This window comes from Hemitrygon akajei, chromosome 8 (assembly GCF_048418815.1).
Source record: "Hemitrygon akajei chromosome 8, sHemAka1.3, whole genome shotgun sequence".
NCBI lineage: Eukaryota > Metazoa > Chordata > Chondrichthyes > Myliobatiformes > Dasyatidae > Hemitrygon > Hemitrygon akajei.
In genome coordinates this window covers 68,281,094-68,305,557 of record NC_133131.1, presented here as the reverse complement: position 1 = coordinate 68,305,557, position 24,464 = coordinate 68,281,094, and the positions used below count along the sequence as shown (strand labels likewise).

Below are 24,464 nucleotides of genomic sequence, written 5' to 3'. Positions count from 1 at the left end.
ATGGAAGCACTAATGCCCTTGAATAGAAAATCCTACACAAAGTAGTGAACATGATCCAGTCCATTACAAGTATAGTCCTCCCCACCACTGAGCGTATCTATACAATGCGTTGTTGCAAGAAAGCAGCATCCATCATCAGGGGCCCCCACCACCCAGACTATGCTCTCTTCTTTCTGCTGCCATCAGAAATAAGGTACAGGAGCCTCATGACCCACTCCACCAGGTTCAGGTATTACCCCATCAACCATCAGGCTCTTGAACCAATATGGTTATTATCTATTATGGATTTATTGAGTATGCCGTAAGAAATTGAATCTCAGAGTTGTATATGGTGACATATATGTAGTTTGCTATTAAGTTTGAACTTTGATACATGGCAAAAAGGAATAGTCCACATTCTGGGCAAGATTATTAACCCGTACAAGATGCTGCCTGACTAGCACACTCCTCCAAGTAGCTTGCTTTTTGGCTTCAGATTTCAGCATCTGCAGTCCCTTGTGACTCCAGGGACTTACGTAAATTCTGTTTGAAATTTTCTTACCTGCACGAAACTTTGAAATTAGGTAACAAGTAGCAAGTTGTGAAAGAAGACCAAAAATGTACCATATTTTATATTTTTACTGTAAAACAGAACTTAGATCATACAGTGCACAAAAAACAGTACTGCACATACATCTTAAAATACATTCTTTAAAAAAACGTTTTTTTGCATTGCAGTTTGGTGAATGTTCTGTTGAATGTACTAGGAGATACTAAATTATTTTTATATACTTCTTGCAATTACACAAAGAATAATGGAATCTGGGACATTTTACAACATGGCAATCTAATCAATGGCTTCAGATGTTGCTCATAAACTGAATGAGTAAATCTCAAGCAATTTGTGAAAACCAAACCTCAGGACTGTCTAAGTGCCTTCCAAAAACTCCAAAGCTTTAAAGCAAGGATGGATTTATTCAGAATATTTTGGTTTCTGCAGTGTGTGCTGCACAGTGATGCTCATTCTGGGAAATTAATAATTGTGAGATTGCCCTGTACTGGAGAAATGCTCTCTCCCTTTTCCTCATCCTTTCCCCTATCACTCCACATTCTAAATGGCATTCAAGTCATTGTCAGGATTTAGTTCTGTAAGGTTTCTTCCTCAAGTCTAGGCTAGACAGAATTTTTGCAAGCTCGTACTCAGGAAGGTAGCTGAGCATGATGTGGTCCTCAACACCTTTCATGTACACTTTGCCAAGATGCTACTAATAGTATCAGAGTGGGAGCATAACTAACAGTCCTTTCACTTGCTCAGGACGACAAAGCTATTTGCAGAACCTTGATTCACTAAATGGATGAGATCAGAGAATTTTGATTAACATTGTCAAACTCAACTGCTAGTCTGTGAACAGCTGATCCTTACAGATTTAAACTGTTGAGCAAAATGAAATTCTACGAGTAGTGTGTAGTTACATTTAATTATGTATTTAATTATCCTTCTGCACCCAAACATTTCAGGATCATCAGTGGTGAGGCACACAAAGAAACCAAGGGAACACAAACCGGCCATAGGCAGGATAATCACATTGTACCAAAAGCAGAGGCACTATACTGTACACTAAAAAACACTTTAATATGTCACGGGTAAAAAACAGAACAAAGGAATAACAAGGGAACTATCACACCTACACAAATTACAAATATAACAGGTGAAAATAAAGCTGTATAAAACATCATGTATTTAAATACATTTACAAATTAAAAAAAAATCCTATACAAGTTTTGAAGGTTGTGCTGCGACTAAAGGTTTTCTAAAATGGGCCCTATCTCAGGAAAAATGCTATAACAGATCGTTTTTAAAATTCTTTTGGAATTTTTACCTTTTATAGAAAAATGATGTGATATATTATTTCATAACAAGCAAAAGCTTTACATGGTGTATAATACAAAAACCACAGCTGCACAAAACTGTGCCAATCTTATTATACAGCATCAGTACCTTTGTGAAGTTATGTACAAAGTTCCACACTGTTTGCAGTGTCTTATGTATATGCTTTTACATACATATGGCAGGTAACATACAAAAATTTAGATCCTTTGATTCTAGGTAGGCGCTTGCTCTTCATAGTAGCCGGAGGTGTAATGAATATGAGCTGACCAAACAAAAAGGTGCCATCAAAACAAAATCAAATTCATGCCATTAATAGAGGACAAGGGTTGGGGCGCAAATTTTCTTTAGGAATATTTTCCTCAAGCACATTCCGTGCAGTTTGATCTGTACTGATTGTCCCTTTTAGAAACAAAATATTTTTGATAAATAGGAAGATTAAATATCACCCTGGTGTCCCAAATAACTAGCATCGACTGCAGTGGGAAATTTGTTGCACTCGTGGTTTACTTCCATAAGGTAAGCTTTGTTAACTGTTTCAGTTGCATTTTGGTTTAAAAAAAGAATGCTGGTGACATCTAGTGGCACAAAATTCACACTGCAACTGATAAAATGCCACTTCATATGGATGAATAACACCTCACATCTTTGACCTGAGGCTGTTCCAGGTTCAATTCTAGCGCTCACCCAGATTTCACTCCTTGCAAAGTTGCACTGCTCCACCCTTCGTTCTCCTGCAATGGTACGTAGGCATTCTTTGATATTCACAAATATTTACAAGATTGAAATGGGAACATCAAATCTGTGGTAGTTATAGACAATAAATAATTGGAAATGCTCCACTTCAAATAGGGAACAAAGTGGGAAAACCTCAAGTGTTGTGCAGTTTTTAAAACCGTAAACATTAAATGCAAAGCTGTATCCAGACATCTCAATGTATGAAATTCTATTCCGGCAAGAATCTAAGGGGCCATAGCTCTTGGCACAACTTGTGACCATCAGCCAGTGGCTGGCTTGCAGGATTTCAGGGCAAATGAAACCTACTAAGTAGGAACACTAGAGGGTAATGCTCTTAAGAGCAACGAATTTGTAACATTTTGAAAGAAGTACGAAGAAATGAAATATAACTGAGATTTTTTATATAAATATACGGACAAACATTCTTGGGTATTTTGTTTTCAAATCTCTCAGAAGAAGAATATTTGTAGGCTCCTAGGGGCAGGTTGCAGGTACCTAGACTGACTGCACAGTTTTACAAGTGCCTGGAAACAGTACCTAGCAGTTTTTCTGTCCAGGTTTTTTATGTGCGTGCATACAAGTGATCAGGTTATTGTTCCTATTTTAGATTGATCACTTCTTCAGGTGTCATAAAACCTTCTGTTCTGACAGAAATGCCTGCAGCGAGATGACAGTTCAAGGTGATACAGGAAATTCTGTTTTCTGGCAAAACAGGGACTTTCCCACAAACCAATAATTTATAAAGATCAGTCCTTTTAGCTTCACGTTATAGTAACCGGGTACAAAATGTAGACAGCAAGGTTCCAGTTCTTCATCTGCACAATAATTACATTTCCTCCTTTGGCCCTTGTTTACTGTTGCTAGATTTTTACGATGTCCATTTCTTGTCAGCGTTTGCTTTCTGCTGGTTCTGATTGTTCTTGCGAGTTTAGTTCATAAAGGCATTTAGCAAGTGCAGTGGAAGCCTCCATACCACTGATGGCCAGTACAGAGAGGTGGTTCTCATGACGCTTTAGCAACCTGAGGTGGGAAGCAAATTAGTTTTACATCTATTGCTCATCAGCAGAATATAAAACTGATATCTCTACTTTTTGCACATAAATGTTATTCCCGCAAATCTTGAAATGTGCTTTACTTAAAAAAATAAACATGAAATGGCTGAGTTAGTAAAAAGTCAAAACAAATGGATTATGTATTTGAATACTCAAAAAAGCTACTGTTCTTACTTCAGTGCTAGCTGGAAGGAATTGAATTTCACAATCTTATGCAAATAATCACTCTCAGAAAAAGATTACTGTTCTTTTATAAAGAGGAAAACTGTATCTTACATTCGCCCAAGCTCAGAGTATCTTGCAATATTCTTCAAGATTAAGGCAGAGGTCAAACGAATATGCTTCACAATCGGTCCTTCCTTCTCATCCTGCCAATGAACAGAACGATCATGAAAATTCAGGAAGTTAATCACCTAATAGAATATGGAGGGAAACAGACCTTTCCCTAGCAGGGTATCATGTTCACACCCATACTCTTGTCTAAATTCCAAAAACATACATGAAAATTAGCAGTCACTGAAAAGGCAAAACTCTAGACCTATTCTCCAATACAACACAAGAATAGGTTATGATACAAAGAGTGTGGTTATTTGCCTATCCGTGTTTCACCTGTTACTTCCTTAGTTTTCTCCTCCTCTCATGAATTATTAATGACTTTACAAGGAATTGTCTAGGGCAGGCACTGACCCCTATTCAGTCAGTTGAATTCAAACCTTGTCCTCACCAACATCCATATTCAATTACCAATTACCAAGTAGAAATAACAAGATACAGTCAGCCCTCCTTGTCTGCGAGGGATTGGTTCCGGGACCCTTCGCGGATACCAAAATTTGCAGATGCTCAAGTCTCTTATTCAACCTGTCTCAATGCAGTGGACCTTAGGACCCAGTGGAACCCCAGACCTTATTTAACCTGTCTCAGTGCAGTGGACATTAGGACCTCTGAATCCTCAGTGTTTCTGTTCATGAAAATAATCACGATGGAAAATAAAGTGGAAATAATAAAGTGATCGGAAAGAAGTGAAATGCCATCGGTCATTGGAAAAGTGTGAGGCTACAATGGTCAACGATTGGAACAATTTTAAAGGATAAAGTGAGAAAGGCTGTGCCCCGATGAAAGCTACAATTATTACTAAGCAACGCAGTGGTTTAATTATTGGGTTTTGGGGTTTGGGGTTTTTGATCCTCCACATCAACCTGGCACGGTGGAGAGTGCACTCAGGAGCGGTCTGTCACTGGATCGAACTCAGGAACTTCCATTCCCGAGCCCAGCGCTGAAACATACGGTCTTAGGTGTTTTATATGCATAGAAAGGTAAAATATATACTATATACGAAGACAAACGTTTGACTAACTGACGCTAAATAATACCAGATGTACCTGTTCCAACTTACTTAGTAAGAGAACTCCGATTTTTTTCGATCCCGATCCACGATAACCCACGCACATCCTCCCGTATACTTTAAATCATCTCTAGATTACTTATAATACCTAATACAATGTAAATGCTATGTAAAATAGTTGTTATACTGTATTGTTTAGGGAATAATGACAAGAAAAAAAGTCTGTACATGCTCGAACAACGTGCTGGAAGAGCACTTCCGGGTTTTCGCGATTCGCGGTTGGTTGAATTCGCACATGCGGAATTTGCGGATAATGAGGGCCGACTGTACATGACTGCAGCACACACAAAATGCTGGAGGAACTCAGCAGGCCAGGTAGCATCCATGGAAAAGTGTACAATCGACATTTTGGGCCGAAACCCTTCAGCAGGACTGGAGACAAAAAATGAGTAGATTTAAAAGCTGGGGGAATGCAGGAAGAAACACGAGGTGATAAGTGAAACCAGGAAGGGGAGGGGTGAAAAAAAAAGCTGGGAAGTTGATAGGCGAAAGAGTTACAGCGCTGGAGAAGGGGGCAATATTATAGAAGAGGACAGAAGGCCATGGAAGAATGAAAAAGGGAGAGGAAATGAGAAGAGGTGAAAAGGGGGTCAGAATGGGGAATGGGAAAAAAAGAGAAGGGGAGGGGAGAAATTATTAGGTTAAAGAAATTGATCTTCACAGTTTTCAGTTGGAGGCTACCAAGATGGAATACAAGATATTGTTCCTTTATCTTGAGTGGCCTCAACCTGGCAGTAAAGGAGCCCATGGAACAATATGTCAGAATGGGAATGCGATGTAGAATTAAAATGGGTGGCCAATGGGAAATCTCCCCTTGTGTGTACGGAGCATCCCACATGTTAAAAAACCACCATAACCTGAATCAGAACATCTGAGACGTCCTCCTCCTTCAAAAGACAGGGTTTCCTTTCCTCTACGATCAATGCTGACTTCACCCACATTTCCGCCATTTCCTTGACATTCATCCTCACATCTTTCCACCACCATATCAGAGACAGAGGTTCTCCTTTTCCTGACTTAAATCTCACGAGCTTCCACATCCAGCACATCATTCTCCATAACTTCTGCCATCTGCAACAGGATCCTATCACTAAAAACATCTTTCCCTCCCCCTCACTTTATCTATAGGGATTTTTCTTTACGTGATTCCCTTATCCACTCATCCCTCCCCACTGGTATCCCTCCTGGCACATCCATGCAAGCGGGACAAGAACTACACCTGCCTTTTCACTTCCTCCCTCACCACCATTCAGGGCGCCATACAGTTCCTCTACGCGAGGCAACACTTCACCTACAAGCCTGTTGGGGTCATCTACTGTTTATGGTGCTCAGTGTGGTTTTCTCTACTTTGGTGAAACCCAGCATCAATACAGGAACCACCTCATCGAGCACCATAGTCCACTGTCCTCTTCTGAGATTCCTTCTGCTTTCAGCCCTTTACCTTTCCCACCTATCATCTCCCAGCTTCTGACTTCATTCCTCCTCAGCCACCTACCAATCTTCTCCTTTACCTGGTTTCACCTCTCACCTGCCAGTCTCCGCTCCTTCCCCTCCCCCACCTCCTTATTCTGGCTTCTTCCCTCTTCCTTTCCAGTCCTGATGAGGAGTCTCAGCCTGAAAGGTTAACTGTTTCCATACATGCTGCCTGACCTGCTGAGCTCCTCCACCATTCTGTGTGTGTTGTTCTGGATTTTCAGCATCTGCACAATCATTTGTTAGTTCAGAGAGGAATGTTAATTCAGATGTTTGCACAAGTTGCTGATTTCCTTGGTGGGACCTTTCATATTTTCTTTCTGACTTCCTCTTAGTATCTCACTTAGAAGGCCCCGTAATCCTTACAGCAGGACACCGAAGTATTGGCCAATATTTTATGGGCTCAAACCCTTGAGGAAAATCTGAATGCATTACTGTCTGACTTTGATTATTCAAATTATGTTAATCAGGTATTTAGAAGTACTTAATTTAAGATAAAATGTTTTCCCTTCCAGAAAATGTTTGAGCAGATCACTTACCAAGTAATTCCTAAAAATAAGGTTGCGGGAGCCTTTCCTTAGAGCCATGAGGGCAGCACTGGGATGGTTAGCCAAGGCTTTGTGAGTCTTGGGTGTTGAAGATGTAATCTCTGATGGAGATTGCCTGAATAACAAAATAGTGAAATAGATTAATGTATGGAACTTAAATATATTTTGAATTGCATTATTAATTCAAAGACAACTATGAGTTATATATAAATAGCAATCAGCATTTCATCCAAAGAAGTGTAACCGGTTCATACGGACTAAGACGTTTAACAACCCAATAAAGAAGTAAACTAAGAAATGAGGTGTCACCAAAGACTAATAACTTTATTCTGAACAATAAACAAGTCCTGAAATAAACTCGTGTTACACAATTCAACATAGGACCTTTGTGTGCAGCTTATGATCCATTACAAGGGCCACAAGCACCAAATCTAGTCTGCATAAATGACATCACTATAAGTTGTTCAACATTTTGATCTCTGGTATTAAATTACAAATGTTCAAAAAAGTATAAATTTGCTTGCAGGCTTAATAAGGTTTGTGGATATATGAATTAGTTCCCCAGGACCTCAAGCCCACTCTGTCATTCAATATGGTCATGGTTGATCTGTTAAGAACTTCAACTCTACATTCTCATTTAATTAGTATAATGTGTAATGATGTGATTTCAGGCTGATCGGGCGATCTGGCACGTTGTTGTCTCTGAGAGCGTTCCCAAGTCTGCAACCAAAGTGTGCGGCACAGAGGCTAGGTAGCCAGGAGAAGGGGCGTGGACCACGACTGACTCCCCCTCTCACCGACCTCACTGATTAAGGCACCAAGGCAGATGACCCCATCAAGGTGGGTGAAGAGGGCAAGTGCTGTTTACCAGTCCCTTGCTCTGCATGTGGCGGTCTCTTGCTCTCTTTCGCTCGCTGCTCCTGAGGGAAGGTTTAATTGATGCAGATTATAGATTTGAACACTAATTCAGGTTTATGATGTATTCTAATTCTGGTCACTCTTTTTCTGTTACTACTTTTGGGCGATTTTTGAATCGGGGCAGCCTGCTGATAATGAATACAGAATTGAACTTAACTGAAATATGCCTTTTGATTTTGTGTTTTATATTCTGTATTTTTTTTTGCTGTTTGCATGATTTTCTTTGAATGGGTTGGTTCCATGGTTGTTCTTCATTTTGTGATTATTTGTGGGTTAAGACAAATTTCAGGGCTGTATACTTCAATAATAATTTTACTTTGAACTTGAACTCCCTTGCCCTCGCTTATTAAGTATTGATCCAACTTTACCTTTAAGTATTCACAGACTGGTTCAACTGCCTTTTGGACAGAGCCACAAAGTCTTATAACCAGTGGAGAAAAAAAGATCTCTTTCTTTAATGGACAACTCATTTTAGAATGTGATCTCACAAGTAAACATCCTCTCTACGCTCACATTGTTAAAACACATTACTCTATATTTTTCAACTACTCTTTACACTCCTGTGAATACAAGCCTAGCTTGTCCATCTCCTCAGAAGACAGCATAACTATTCCTTATATTAGTCTATTAAATGAACCTAGAAGCTTCTCAGAGCTAAAAGAGTAACTGCTTCTCTCTCCACAGATACTGGCTAACTTGTTGTCCATTTCCAGCAAGTTTTGTTTTATTTCAGGTTCCCAGCACTTACTGGTAGATTTTTTTTAAATTTTGATTTTCACTAGTCTAGTGAACATTCTCCAAATTTATTCCTATACATTAACATCCTTCCCGAAATATGGAGGTCAACACAATATACGTTATTCGGAATGTGGTATCACTCAGTTGAATGAGTAGTTTTTGGGGTACTGTAAGTCTGTGTCTTTATTGATAACTATATAACAATTACAGCACAGAAACAGGCCATCTCAGCCCTTCTAGTCCGTGCCGAACACTTACTCTCACCTAGTCCCACCGATCTGCACTCAGCCCATAACCCTCCATTCCTTTCCTGTCCATATACCTATCCAATTTTACTTTAAATGACAATACCGAACCTGCCTCTACCACTTCTACTGGAAGCTTGTTCCACACAGCTACTACTCTTTGAGTAAAGAAATTACCCCTCGTGTTACCCTTAAACTTCAACTCATGTCTTCTTGTTTGAATCTCCCCTACTCTCAATGGAAAAAGCCTATCCACGTCAACTCTATCTATCCCCCTCATAATTTTAAATAACTTTATCAAGTCCCACCTTTGCTGCATGTTTGAGTGCTCAGTGGAGGGTGCTGATGCTTTTTTGCTGGTGGGGGGGGGGGGGGGGGGGTCATTGCTTTGCTGCTGCTTGTGTGTGGGAGGGGGAACTGGGGAGTCTTTGGCGTTCAAACATTTTAACTGTCATTCACTCTTTGGGGCACTTCTCTGTTTTTGCTGACATTTGCAAAGAAGAAGAATTTCAGGATGTATATTGTATACATTTCTCTGACATTAAATGCACCTATTGAATCTATTACCAATGTCCTATATAATGGAAACATAACCATCCCAACCTTTTATTCCATTGCTCTTGGAGTTCAAGACAATGTTGTGGACACTCCAAATTACTTGCTATACTTGCTTACTAGCCTTTTGCACATCATGTACAAGACTCCCAAAGCTCTTTGCAATCTCTCACCATTCAGGTAATGAGCTTTTTTTTCTTAATTTTTCTTATCAAAGTACACAATGTCAGAGTTGCCCATACTACATCTATCAAATTGTTGCCCATCTACCTAACATCTGTATTCCTTTTATAGCCTCTATGTATATTCCACACCTTACATTGATATACGTACATCTTTGTGTCATCAGCAAATTCAATAACCATTTCTTATGTTCTTTTATCCAAATCATTTATGTAAACTAAAAAGCCACGGATTCAGCACCGATTCTTGCGCACCACTCATTACATCTTGCCAATCAGCCTAAGACCTATTTATGCCTACTCTGAATAAACCAATCTTCTATCCGTGCCAAAATTTCATTAGTGGTACCAGAAGAGTTTATTGCCCACAATAACAATAGGGTAGTACAGTAGCGTAGTGGTTAGCACAACGCTTTACAATACACACAATTCCTTTCACTACCAGTAATGAGTTTGTACGTTCTCCCTGTTTCCTCCAGGCGCTCTGGTTTTCTCCCACAGACCAAAAACCTACTGGTTGTTAGATTAATTGGTCATTGTAAATTCTCCTATGATTAGGCTGGAATTAAATCAGGGGATTGCTGGACAACATGGCTCCTGTGGTGGTATTAATAGTGTTGATGCTATATCACTCCATTAGCCACTCCCACATGGGAGGAGGAGTTCACATACTGTTCAAGCAGAGTGATCAATAAAGGACAGCTGAATATCCTACATGCTGGCACCCTGGTACATGCTCTTCACTATTCCACGCTGTGTCTCAATAAAAGAATAAATAAACATTTGATGATGTAATTTGTATAACTTTAATATATGCATAACGCTCCATACCCCTCCCATCCATGCACTTATCCAAATTTCTCTTAGATGCTGCCATCGACCCACATCCACCACTTCCACTGGCAGCTCATTCCACACTCGCACCACCCTCTGAGTAAAGAAGTTTCTCCCTCAGATACTGCTTAAATATTCCACCTTCCACCATTATCTTATGAATTCTAGTTTTAGTCACATTCAATTTCAGTTGAAAAGCCTGTTTGCTTTTATTCTATATCCCTCATAGTTTTGTATACCTCTATCAAATCTCCCCTCATTCTCCTACGCTCCAGGGAATAAAGTCCTAACCTAATCAACCTTGTTCTAAACTCACATCCTCAAGCCCTGCCAACATCCTTATAAATTTTCTCTGTACTTTCTCAATCTTATTGCTATTTTTCCTGTAGGCAGGTGAGATATATGTACATATTGGAAAGAAAAATTACTCATGGCTAAATTTTAAAATACATAACAGCAAATGGTATAAAATCTATTAACCAAACAAATTCAAAAATAATACCAGATAATCTGAACATAATATAGCTCAGAAAGTGGCTTAGTAAATGTGCTATCTGATCTTGAGTGATTTTTCGTTAGACCAAAAAACTTCTCGTCAAATATTTATCCAGTTACTTTAAAAAGTCATTATTTAACCTGTTCCTATACTCTTAAGTAAACTATTACAATCATGTCATTTTTTAAATCTCTTGTACAACCTCTGCTGCTTTTGCTAATTCCCTTAGATCTGTGACATCTAATTTTCGATTATTTCTTTATTTACTCTATCAAAATCATTTGATTTTAAATTCTTCCATTACATTTCTCTGGTCAAAGGAACCTTTTAGTCTTAGTTCCCTACATGATGTTGCAACTCCTACTCTGTATATCGACTCTAGTTCAACCATCAAAACTACCCATACTTCTTGCACATAAGTGCACGTGTATGATGCATCACAGAGTCACACAAGTTTGCAGCAGAGAAAACAATTATCTAATGCAATGTTTTTTGTGCCAGCTTTTTTCTTGCTGTGAAGATGTTAGTTCTCCAGCCAGAATTCACTAATAGAAGGTCTAATAAAGGATCAATGACATAAGGATCTGCAAATATAAATCTATCTTTTAACAGTTCCTTCATACATTGAATAAATCAATATAGTCGGCCCTCCCTATCTGCGAGTTCCGCATGCGCGAATTCAACCAACCGCGAATCGAGAAAACCCGGAAGTGCTCTTCCATCATTTGTTGTTTGAACATGTATAGACTTTTCTCCCTTGCAAGCATTCCCTAAATACAGTATAACAACTATTTATATAGTATTTACATTGTATTAGGTATTATAAGTAATATAGAGATGATTTAAAGTATAGGGGAGGATGTGTACAGGTTATCGTGGATCGGGATCGAAAAAACCCGAAGTTCTCTTACTAAGTAAGTCGGAACAGGTACATCCGGTATTATTTAACGTCAGTTAGTCAAACATTTGTCTTAGTATATAGTATATATTTTACCTTTCTATGTATATAAAACACTTAAGAAACATATGTATTTCAATAACTAACCCACTACGTTGCTTAGTAATAATTGTAGCTTTCATCAGGGCAGGGCCTTTCTCACTTTATCCTTTAAAATTGTTCCAATCATTGACCGACTGTAGCCTAATGCTTTTCCAATGACTGATGGTGTTTCACCTCTTTCCGATCGCTTTATTTTTTCCACTTTATTTCCAATCATAATCGTGCTTATTTTTGTGAACAGAAAGACTGTGGATTCAGAGCTGTGCCAGGTCCTAAAGACCACTGCACTGAGATAGGTTAAATAAGGGACTTGAGCATCCGCGTTTTTTGGTATCCGCGAGGGGTCCCGGAACCAATCCCTTGAAGATAAGGAGGGTCGACTGTACTAGCTCAATAGGAGGTGGGTTCTTACCTTACTGCACCTTGTGCATTACTCATTTGTGCTTTCTGCTCCAACCTCTTCAGTCCATTCAGCAAAGCCTCTCTTGAACAGTGTTTGTCCTATTGAAATGATACATCATTTGCAAAACAATTAAAGATATGCTGCACTTCATTTAAAAATATTCCATTTCTACATAGTGTAGTTGCAGTTGAATCATCTTATAAGCAAAGCAACATTCTTAAAATATTTCATTTTTAAAATTCTCAATTTGCCCCATCTCTTTAAAAAACTCATTTTTCTTACTTGCAATCTGTCAGGTAGGTATGACAGGTATGCAACTCTTCACCTTAAATTACGTTTGTCTTGCCTTTTCCAATGTGAGGTTACAGTGAGGTTACAGCATAACCATTAAGTGAAACCTCCCCTAAAGTTACTCAGAGAAGCACAAATTGTCCTTTCTAAAAATACTTGATTATGATGAAAGAATTGGCATCCTGTCTGAGTATCTATTTAGCTTAAACCTGCATCAGAAGCTTCCTAATAGTCAGAAGAAACTTTGCTATGGTCTCACGGTGACTTTTGCATTATCTTCCTTTAGCTAAACTTTTCACATCTGTAATACAAGTATCGAAGAGCAAATAAATAATTTATTTTCAAAATACGTCTAAACTCTACAAGTGCACCATTGAATGGAAAAAGCATTTACACCTTGTGCGTGTGTATTTATGCTAGTTATAAAGTCGAACATCCATTGATTGGCAGGTATATTGAACAAAGCACATCTTCTTTGTTCGACATGCTTATATTAGTTATTCAGTTATGACTAACTTTAAAAAAAAGAATAACTTCTGACCAATGTTACCCTGAATTCCTGGACTAACAATAACAGGTAATCCAAAAACACTTAAGATTAGATTTTGAAACTGATCTGAAGTAATATTTTGGCTGTCAGAAATCATATTTCTCTGGCCACTGTGAAAATACAACATGCGTTTGAACAACCTAATTGCTTCTAAATTCTCTGATTCTCTGCTTGTAGAGTCAAAATTTTGGCAAGCCTGAGAGAATGGAATAATGAAGAGAGTGACAGTACTATCTCTTGGCCACTTCTTTCCTACATGTTTCATGTTGCTCATTGAAACAGTGACAAATTATTGGAAAGATTAAACTGATTGCTTTTAACTGGGTAGGTAGTAAACTGTTAACTGTAAGTCATATTACCTGCAAATGTGTAATAAATGACAGTCTTTGCCGAGGAAGTGGCTCACAGCCTGCCCACAGACATTGACCTTGGTAGACATCCTTTCCTCCGTGCTCAGTGGCTGCATGGTAAAACACCTGTGAGGGTGCCTCAAACCACCTGCAAATAACCAAAGCAAAAATAAACCTCATTACCACATATACTTGAAATGAACATCTCAACAGGGAACACCTTTAAGATATTTTGAAATTCCCACCGAAGTCAACTTAATTCCCTCTTTTTCCACACACAGGTCACCCTCTTTAGGCACAGGGAGAATGTGCAAACTCCACACAAACAATACTAGAGGTCAGGTTTGAAATAGGATTCTGGAGCAACTCAGTAGTTAATTAACAAGTTTACCTTCATGGTTGAAAGAAAAAGAACAGAAATTAGAAATATTCTCACCAGATACAGCAAAGGCCCTTCTAATCAAAAATGACTACCCAGAGCACCATGTAAAATTTTAGATTCTCTATGAGCAGCTTTGGACAATGACAACTTGAGTTTAAACAGATTTGTAATTATAGCCCGCCCCACTATAAGTGAGACTAACTAATGCAAAATATGGCAATAAAACTCAAGATAACCATCTAATTATATTTTCAATGTCAAGAATAGCAGTGTTTCACAGGGGTAGGGTAAGGGCAAGAAGCCAGAAGTGACAGGGTGGTTCAGCAAGACAAGGGGAGAATTGTGTGCATTCAATGGTTGTGATGGGGAAGCAAACAAGCCAGTAAAGGGGAAGGAGCATGGCAAGACGAGCTCACAATTGAGATGGGGTAGTAGGGAATATGAAGAAGAAAGAATTCAGCTCCCTGTTAATACAAATTTACAAATCATAGCTAGAGCTTTGAGTCATGATTTTCATAAGGCACTTTTCTCCTTGTAAAAGAGAAGAGAAGATTTCTACAATGTTCCACCAAAAGAAAACTTGAATCCGGAACTGTCTGGGATCCATGTGCATTTAACAGCATCGTTTTTAGGTAAAATCAGTAGTTTAATAGCTTAATTCAACATATTTCTGTAGCATATTCATATCAGTAAACTACTCTCATTGTATATTCTTCTCTATTCCTTTCATAGTAAAGTGATTTTTTTCAGAAATTGGCTGCAAAATTCCAATCTGTGCAAATAAATTCAAGATGCCCATCTCAGATTGTGGTGATCTAAACAGCACATTCATCAAAATTGCCGCTACTGTTTCTAAACAGATACAAAGTCATTGCTCAGAAATCCATATTGTGTCCCTTTCTTGCAGGTTGAATAAGTGACTGACCTCTTGCAGCCTTTCCACAGACACATAAAGTGCTGGCTAGTTTTCTTGACAGACTCCGTTTCTGCAGTGACCGAAACCTCAGGGGACTGGGGCCCTGTAAACTGTTCCATTGCAGGAGAAATCTGTGACTGCGGATGCTGGGTCATTGTCTGCTGTATGGACACTGGAGCAGGAGAACCCACTTTAGGAACTCCCTGTAAACAAGACAAAGTGTTTAACCAAACTGCTGAACATCAAGATTTCTGAGAAGATCATATCAAATTCAATTAATAAGTCTCAACAGAAAACACGATACTTGGCCAATCAGTCAATGCTCAATTATCTCACCATACCAAGTCATCAAAAACTGCAGATATAGATAGAATCCTACTAAATTACTTGAAAGCATTTCTGACTACATCAAGATATTGAATTATCCTCGTGAAACACAGGCAGTCAGGTTAATCTGAAACCTGAACACAGTTATACCCCTCCATTTCCCTGGTCCTTTCAGGTCTCTGCTCCAGATCAAATATTAGAACTAAGCAAATCATATCAAACAGGAGAAAGGGTTGCTTATATCAAAATCTGACCACTTGTTTATTAGCTTATTAATTGCTGAGTATACCAACAAATTTAGTTCTTGCCTAACTAGTGCAAAAGGCAAGAAAAAATTCCCTTCTCTAGACTAGCAATGCAACAAAGGTAGATAATTAATGCACTACCCGTTTATCTGAACAAGTTTCATTCTATCCATCCCCGCGCCTGGTCACACTCCAACTCTCAATTTAATTGTACCCCATTAACAGTTTAAAGTCATACTTTAGAAAAGTTACAGTGAAAACTGAACTTAATATTTTCAAATACAAAATTAATCTATTTATTGACTTTCTGTTACAGTATACTTTTTAAAAGTGATCAACTAAACTTCCCCATACTATTTATTCAGATTCAGTTTATTGTCATTTAGAAACCACAATTGCAATGCAGTTAAAAAATGAGACAACGTTCCTCCAGAATGATATCACAAAAGCATATGACAAAACAGACTACACCAGAAAAACATCAACATCTATATTTGAAAAAAATTGTTTGGTCAAAGTGAATGATCAATGGATTGGGAAATTCCAATTAACTGAGTAACAACTGTCAAACATGGTGTGATATAATAGCCCTTTAAGGTTGTTATAGCTGGGGTGGTAATGGGGACAAGCTCCTATTACCTATTAAATGCTTCCAATGGCATGCACCTCAAATAGCTTCTGACAACCAAATCCAGCTCCTGGCCTTCAAGTGTGACTTAGCTACTAAGCCCGATGGAATTGTTTCTACTGAAAGGGGAAGGGGCAAAGGCAGGTTACTGGTACCTTAAAACCAGTCACTCTGGGCAGATGGGGCTCATCAGCTGTGGTTGGCAGCTCATCTAGGAAAAGGAAAAGTCTGATCTCAAACCTCCACTGCCTTGCGGCTATACCCACTCATGGAAAAACCTTCGGGAGTAAACCCCAAGGGAAAAATCCGGAGCTGGAGTCCCTAAGGCAGTCCTACATTGAGTTCAATGCTGACTGGCAACAACTCCTATGACCCTGCTGGTACCAAACTATATCGGTCTCTGCCATTCCTTTGGGTTCATCAGATACGTGGAGAGGGAGAGCTTGCTACATGGGCAACAGCTTGCTCTCCCAATCCTACTGTCCAGGCTTGCGTATCTTGACAGCTAGGATGCAAAATCCATGGTCAACTCTGACTGACAGAGGCCCTCATTCATGTATTTAAGACAGACCAGAATAAGATTCATTTCTATATGACATTATAAAGAACAAAAGAAGTGCATTTAGATAATTAAGACACTACACAGCAATACAAAATTGTCAATGACACTTGTTTCAAAGATACTGATGAAGTTGTTACAACATGTTAAAAACACCAATTTACTGAATCATAAAGTCACTCAGTCACTGATTTCTTCTTCAAGCATTTATCATATATCATACTGCTTGTGTTGAGGACTGTGTAGCAAGGACCACAATCTGGGTGTTCCCAAACTGGAAACCTTGGATGAACTGGGAGACCCTCTTCCTGCTGAAGCCCAGAACTGCAGTATTCAAATCAGGTGACAGTGACCTTTTACAAGAAATTGAGGTATGCTGTCTGTAAAGTTATCAGAGATGCCAAGAGACAATACCAGAACAAAATTGTATTCCAGACAAGACACTAGGTGTGCCAGGCCTTGCATGCTATAACAGCTATAAGACAAAGTCAGACAGCACTATCAACAATAGCAAATCCCTTTCTGATGAGCTAAACATATTTAATGCACCTTTTAAACAAAAGGGATTAGCATGTTACCATCCACCAACGCATGTGAACCCAAAGAAATCAAAGTGAACGTAAGATCCGTTTTCCTGGGAATGAACAGTTGAAAATATTTATAATCATATATAGCAATCACAGCACGGAAACAGGCCATCTCGGCCCTCCTAGTCCGTGCCGAACTCTTAATCTCACCTAGTCCCACCTACCCGCACTCAGCCCATAACCCTCCACTCCTTTCCTGTCCATATACCTATCCAATTTTACCTTAAATGACACAACTGAACTGGCCTCTACTACTGCTACAGGAAGCTCATTCCACACAGCTATCACTCTCTGAGTAAAGAAATACCCCCTCGTGTTTCCCTTAAACTTTTGCCCCCTAACTCTCAAATAATGTCCTCTCGTTTGAATCTCCCCTACTCTCAATGGAAACAGCCTATTCACGTCAACTCTATCTATCCCTCTCAAAATTTTAAATACCTCGATCAAATCCCCCCTCAACCTTCTACGCTCCAATGAATAGAGACCTAACTTGTTCAACCTTTCTCTGTAACTTAAGTGCTGAAACCCAGGTAACATCCTAGTAAATCGTCTCTGCATTCTCTCTAATTTATTGATATCTTTCCTATAATTCGGTGACCAGAATTGTACACAATATTCCAAATTTGGCCTTACCAATGCCTTGTACAATTTTAACATTACATCCCAACTTCTGTACTCAATGCTCTGATTTATAAAGGCCAGCGTTTCAAAAGCCTTCTTCACCACCCTATCTATATGAGACTCCACCTTCAGGGAACTATGCACTGTTATTCCTAGATCTCTCTGTTCCACTGCATTCCTCAATGCCCTACCATTTACCCTGTATGTTCTATTAGCCCAAACAATGCCCCTGATCATGCACTGAGAACCTTAGATCCTGTACAGATTAGCAGAGAGGGTTATCTACAGACATTTTTAACCTATTAATGCTTCAATCTGAGGTTCCTATATACTATAAAACCACTATCATCCCAAGATGAAAAGGAAATAAGGTAATGTACCTAAACGACTACTACCCAACAGCTCTGACTTCAACGGTGCATATTAAACTGCAGCCTCCTGAACAACCTCAACACATTGCAATCCGCCTAACGTTGAAACTGGTCAGCAGCAACTTAAGAACATAAGAAATATGAGCAGGAGTCGGCCATCTGGCCTGTCAAGTCTGCTCCACCATTCAATAAGATCATGGCTGACCTGGCCACGAAATCATCTCCACTTGACTGCCTTTTCTCCATAACACTTGATTCCCCTACTACGCAAAAATCTATCCAACCTTGTCTTAAATATATTTAGTGAGGTAGCCTCCACTGCTTCATTGAGCAGAGAATTCCACAGATTCACCACCCTCTGGGAAAAACAGTTCCTCCTCATCTCCATCCTAAAAAAAAATTGACTTGACTTGAAATCTATTCCCCTGAATCTTGAGGCTATGTCCCCTAGTTCTAGTCTCACCTACCAGTGGAAACAACTTTCCTGCCTCTATCATATCTATCCCCTTCATAATTTTAGATGCTTCTATAGATTAGATTAGATTCAACTTTATTGTCAATGTGCTCAGTACAGATACAAAGCCAAATGAAATGCAGTTAGCATCTAACCAGAAATGCAAAGAACAGTGTTATTTACAAAATAACTGTGAATAAAAAGTAAGTGCTACAGCACACAAATATAAAAGTACTGAGACAGTACAATATGGGTGCAATACTGCTTAGTGCTGAGATGTGAGATTCAGCAGGGTCACAGCCTCAGGGAAGAAGCTCTTCCTGTGCCTGCTGGTGCGGGAGCGGAGGCTCCTGTAGTGTCTACCGGATGGGAGGAGAGTGAAAACTCCATGGTTAGGGTGAGATACACCCTTGATATGCTTTTCACCCTGCCCAGGCAGTGTTTATGGTAGATGTTCTCAATGGTGGGCAATTGGGTGCCGATAATCCGCCGGGCAGTTTCTATAAGATCTCCTCTCGTTCTTCTGGATTCCAGCGAGTACATTCCCAGTGACTCAACCTCTCCTCATAGCCTAACCCCTTCATCTCTGGAATCAACCTAGTGAACCTCCTCTGCACCGCTTCCAAAGTTGGTATATCCTCCCTCAAGTAAGCAGACCAGAACTGCATGCAGTACTCCTCCCTGTTCTTAACTTATCCCTTTAGAAATGAAGACCAACATTCCATTTGCCTTCTTGATAGCCTGCTGCACCTGCAAACCAAAGTTTTGTAATTCATGCATAAGCACTCCCAAGACCCTCTGCACAGCAGCATGCAGCATCTTTTGCTATTTAAATAATAATCTGCTCTTTCATTTTTCCTTCCAAAGTGGATGACCTGGCATTTACTGACATTGTATTCCATCTGCCACCACTCTTGCACACTCACTTAACCTATCTATATCACTCTGCAGACTCTCTGTATCTTCTGCACAATCTGCTTTTCCACTCAATTTAGTATCATCAGCAAACTTAGATACACTACACTCGGCCCCCTCTTCCAGATCGTTAACTTATATCATGAACAGTTGTGGCCCAGCACCAGCTCCTGCAGCACACTGCTCACCACTGGTTGCCAACTAGAGTAACACCTATGTATCCCAACTTTCTGCTTTCTGTTAGTTAACCAATCCTCTATCCATGTTAATGCATCACCTCAAACTCTATGAATCTTTTTCTAATGGACAAGTCTTTTATGTGACACCTTATCGAACGCCTTCTGGAAATAGACAATAGGCGCAGGAGTAGGCCATTCGGCCATTCGAGCCAGCACCACCATTCAATGTGATCATGGCTGATCATCCACAATCAGTACCCCGTTCCTGCCTTCTCCCCATATCCCTTGACTCCGGTATCTTTAAGAGCTCTATCTAACCCTTTCTTGAAAACATCCAGAGAATTGGCCTCCACTACCTTCTGAGGCAGAGCATTCCATAGATCCACAACTCTCTGGGTGAAAAAGTTTTTCCTAAACTCCATTCTAAATGGCCTACCCCTTATTCTTAAACTGTGGCCTCTGGTTCTGCACTCCCCCAACATCCGGAATGTTTCCTGCCTCTAGCGTGTCCAACCCTTAAAAATCTTATATGTTTCAATCAGATCCCCTCTCATCTTTCTAAATTCCAGTGTATACAAACTCAGTTGCTCCAATTTTTCAACATATGACAGTCCCGCCATCCCAGGAATCAACCTAAGTAAATCCAAGTAAATAATGTTCCCCTCTATCCGCTGCACTTGTTATATCCTCAAAGAATTCCAGTAAGTTTGTCAAAGAGGACCTGCCTTTGCTGAATCCATGCTGCATATGCCTGATTGATCCATTTCTTTCTAGATGCCTTGCTATTTCTTCTTTAATGATAGCTTCAAGCATTTTCCCAACTACAGATGTTAAACTAACTGGCCTATAGTTAACTGCCTTTTGCCTACACCCTTTTTTGAACAGTAGCGTGACATTTGACTTCTTCCAATATGCTGGGACCTGCCCAAAGTCCAGAGAATTTTGGTAAATAATCACTTCCGCCATTTCTTTCAGTACCCTGGGATGCATTCCATCAGGACCAGGACTTGTCTACATTTGACCCACAAGTTTGCTCAGCACTACCTCTTTAGTGATAATTACTGTATTGAGGTCCTCACCTCCCATCACATCTATAACATCTCACTTTAGCATGTTAGGCATGTCCTCCAACGTAAAGACCAACACAAAATAGTCATTCAAAACCTCTGCCATTTCCACATTACCCAATATCAATTCCTTTTTCTCGTCCTCCAAGGGACCTACGCTCACTTTAGCCACCCTTTCCACTTTATATAATTATAAAAAATTTTACTATCCATTTCTATATTTTCTGCCAGTTTACTTTCATAATACAGTCGGCCCTCCTTATCCACGAGGGATTGGTTCCAGGACCCCTCACGGATACCAAAAAACACGGATGCTCAAGTCCCTTATTTAACCTGTCTCAGTGCGGTGGACTTTAGGACCCAGTGAAACCCCGGACCTTATTTAACCTGTCTCAGTGCGGTGGACTTTAGGACCCAGTGAAACCCCGGACCTTATTTAACCTGTCTCAGTGCGGTGGACTTTAGGACCCAGTGGAACCCCGGACCTTATTTAACCTGTCTCAGTGCGGTGGTCTTTAGGACCTGGCACAGCTCTGAATCCACAGTCTTTCTGTTCACAAAAATAATCACGATCATGATTGGAAATAAAGTGGAAAAAATAAAGCGATCAGAAAGAGGTGAAACGCTATCAGTCATTGGAAAAGCGTTAGGCTACAGTCGGTCAACAATCGGAACAATTTTAAAGGATAAAGTGAGAAAGGCCCTGCCCCGATGAAAGCTACAATTATTACTAAGCAATGCAGTGGTTTAATTATTGGGTTTTGGGTTTTTGATCCTCCACATCAACCAGGCACAGAAGGAGAGCGTGCTCGGAAGTGGTCTGTCACTGGATCGAACTTGGGAACTTCCCGAGCCCAGCGATGAAATATACGTTCTTAAGTGTTTTATATGCATAGAATGGTAAAATATATAATATATACCAAGACAAACGTTTCACTAATTGACGCTAAATAATACCAGATGTACCTGTTCCGACTTACACAGTAAGAGAACTTCCGATTTTTTTCGAGCCCGATCCACGGTAACTTACGCACATCCTCCCGTATACTTTGAATCATCTCTAGATTAATAATATCTAATACAATGTAAATGCTATGTAAACTAGTTGTTATACTGTATTGTTTAGGGAATAATGACAAGAAAAAAAAGTCTGTACATGCTCGAACAACAAGTGTTGGAAGAGCACTTCGGGGTTTTCTCGATTTGCGATTGGTTGAATTCGCGCATAAGAAGGGCCGACTGTATAGCTTTCCTTTCTTTTTTGCTCAGTGGTTCTTTGTTGCTTTTTAAAGTTTTCCCAATCTTCCAGTTTCCCACTAATCTTGGTGACTTTGTATGCAAGAGCTTTTAGTCTGATGCCTTCTTTTACTTCCTTAGTTCTCCAAAGCTGGCTCTCCCCACCCTCACTATCCTTGCTTTTAACTGGAATATACTTTTGTTTAGCACTATGAAAAATGTCTTTGAAAGTCTTCCACTGTTCCTCAGCCGTCCTACCATATAAGCCTGTGGTCCCAAGTCTACCCTAGCCAAATCCTCCCTCATCCCACTGTAGTCTCCATTTTTTAAGGCATAATACAGTGGTTTTAGATCAAACTATTGTTCCCTCAATTTGTATGAGAAACTCTATCATACTGCGATCACTCTTTCCAAGAGGATCCTTAACTAAAAGATCACTACCTGTCTCACTGCACAGTACCAGATCTAAGATAGTACATTCCCTTGTAGGTTCAGTAATGTGCTGTTCAAGAAAGCTGTCACAGATGCATTCTATGAAGTCTTCCTCAAGACTGCTTTGACCCACTTGATTCACCCAATCTATGTGCAAATTAAAGTCCCCCATGAAACTGCTGTTCCATTCTTACATGCCTCAGATATCTCTCCGTTTATTGCCTGTGTCACTGTAATGTTATTATTCAGTGGTTGATAGACAACTCCCACCAGTGATTTTTTTCCCTTTACTATTTCTAACCTCTACCCAGATAGATTCAACATTCTGCTCCTTAGATCTTACATCGTCTCTCACTATCGCCCTAATGTCATCTTTAGTTGAGAGCGATACCCCATCTCCCTTACCTTTCGTATTACCTGATATCTTTGGATATTTAATTCCCAATCCTCTCCACCCCGCAACCAAATAAAATGCCCTTGCACTCATTGTGCTTTTAAAATCTTGTAATCTTTTTCTCTTTTGCAGTTGACTTTTCTTCATACCACTCTTACTTCTTTTTTATCTTTCTTTATCTTTATCCACACTTTCCTTTTTTTTACTTCTCCAACCTGTTGAACCCATCCCCCTACTACTTAATTTAAAGCCCTATCCACAGCACGAGTTATGTGATTTTCTAGGATCCAGGTCCCATCATGGTCAGGTGGAGTCTGTCCCATTGGAACCGCTTCCTCCTTCCCCAATACTGTTGCCAATTTCCCATGAATTCAAACCCATTTCTTAAGCCATGTATTTAACTCTCTAATCTTCTTGACACTTTGCCAATACCCACTGCAATTCCCTCTGTCCCAAATCTGGGCACCAGGCAGGCAAAACAGCCTTCAGGACACTTTAGCCTTGCGACAGAAATCTCTGTCTAGTCCCAATTATACTATCCCCAATTACACTACATTTCTCTTTTCTTCCCCCTCTTAAATGGCTCCCTGAACTATAGTGCCACAGTTAGGTTGCTCATCCTTCCTACAGCACCCACTCTCATCCACAAAGGGAGTAAAAATCTCATACCTGTTGGACAAGATCAAGGACTGAGGTTCATCTGGCATGCATCTTGGATCCTGCTACCCGCCTCACTCACAGTCACGCCCTCTTGTCCCTGAGCACAGACCGAATTTGAGACAGCTAATCTAATGAGTGTGACTACCTCCTGAAACAGAAAAGCCAAGTAATTCCCCCCCCCCCCCCCCCCGATGTGCTGCAGTGTTTGAAGTTCAGATTCCAGGTCATCAACTTTGAGCCTGAGTTCCTCGAGCAGCCAACACTTGCTGCAGATGTGATCACCAGGAACCACAATGGGGCCCACCAGTTCCCACATTGTGCAGCTACAGCATACCACCTGATCCTGCATCATCCCTTTTTTTAAAAATTAACTGCAATCTAGGTTCTTTTTATTCAACACTACAAAAGCCTTACCTGCTACTTACCTGCGCCTCCTTGCCAAAGGTCCAACTCCTGCAGTGGACTGCTCACACAATGGCTGCTCGGCTTTGACCCTGCTTTACTTTAATTTGCTCCTGCTAATGAACTGCCAATTGATTGGTCCACCACTAATGTGCCAAGCCCCACAAAATTCTCCTTTTTAAAATTCTTGCCTGGACCTGTGTGAAGCTCTCTCTCTCTCTCTCTCTGCAAATCAATTGGTCCACTGCTAATGCACCAAGCCCTGCAAAAGTCCTTTCTTAAACTCTTTTTCCTGTCTGCTGATAATGTGCCGAGCCCTGCAAAATGCTCCTTTTCAAAATTCTTCTCTCTGACCTACGTGAAGCTCTCTCTCTCTTTGAACTGACTGGTCTGCTGATAATGTGCCAAGTCCTGTAAAATGCTCCTTTTTTAAAAATTCCTGTCCTT

General features: G+C 40.0%; 1 protein-coding gene across 2 annotated transcripts in view; it reads right to left on the bottom strand.

Moving 5' to 3' along the window:
* Positions 1 to 600: 600 nt before the first annotated feature.
* LOC140731954 (AT-rich interactive domain-containing protein 2-like) overlaps positions 601 to 24,464 on the bottom strand; it is a 322,272-nt gene continuing 298,408 nt past the window's right edge. For both annotated transcript variants that reach the window (XM_073053964.1, XM_073053965.1), the window contains exons 16-21: positions 14,950 to 15,143; positions 13,652 to 13,790; positions 12,461 to 12,549; positions 7,072 to 7,195; positions 3,934 to 4,025; positions 601 to 3,625 (exon numbers count right to left, since the gene is read on the bottom strand). In XM_073053964.1, coding sequence (XP_072910065.1) covers positions 3,493 to 3,625; positions 3,934 to 4,025; positions 7,072 to 7,195; positions 12,461 to 12,549; positions 13,652 to 13,790; positions 14,950 to 15,143 — 771 coding nt within the window. In that variant the 3' untranslated portion in view covers positions 601 to 3,492. The remainder of the gene's footprint in view (positions 3,626 to 3,933; positions 4,026 to 7,071; positions 7,196 to 12,460; positions 12,550 to 13,651; positions 13,791 to 14,949; positions 15,144 to 24,464) is intronic.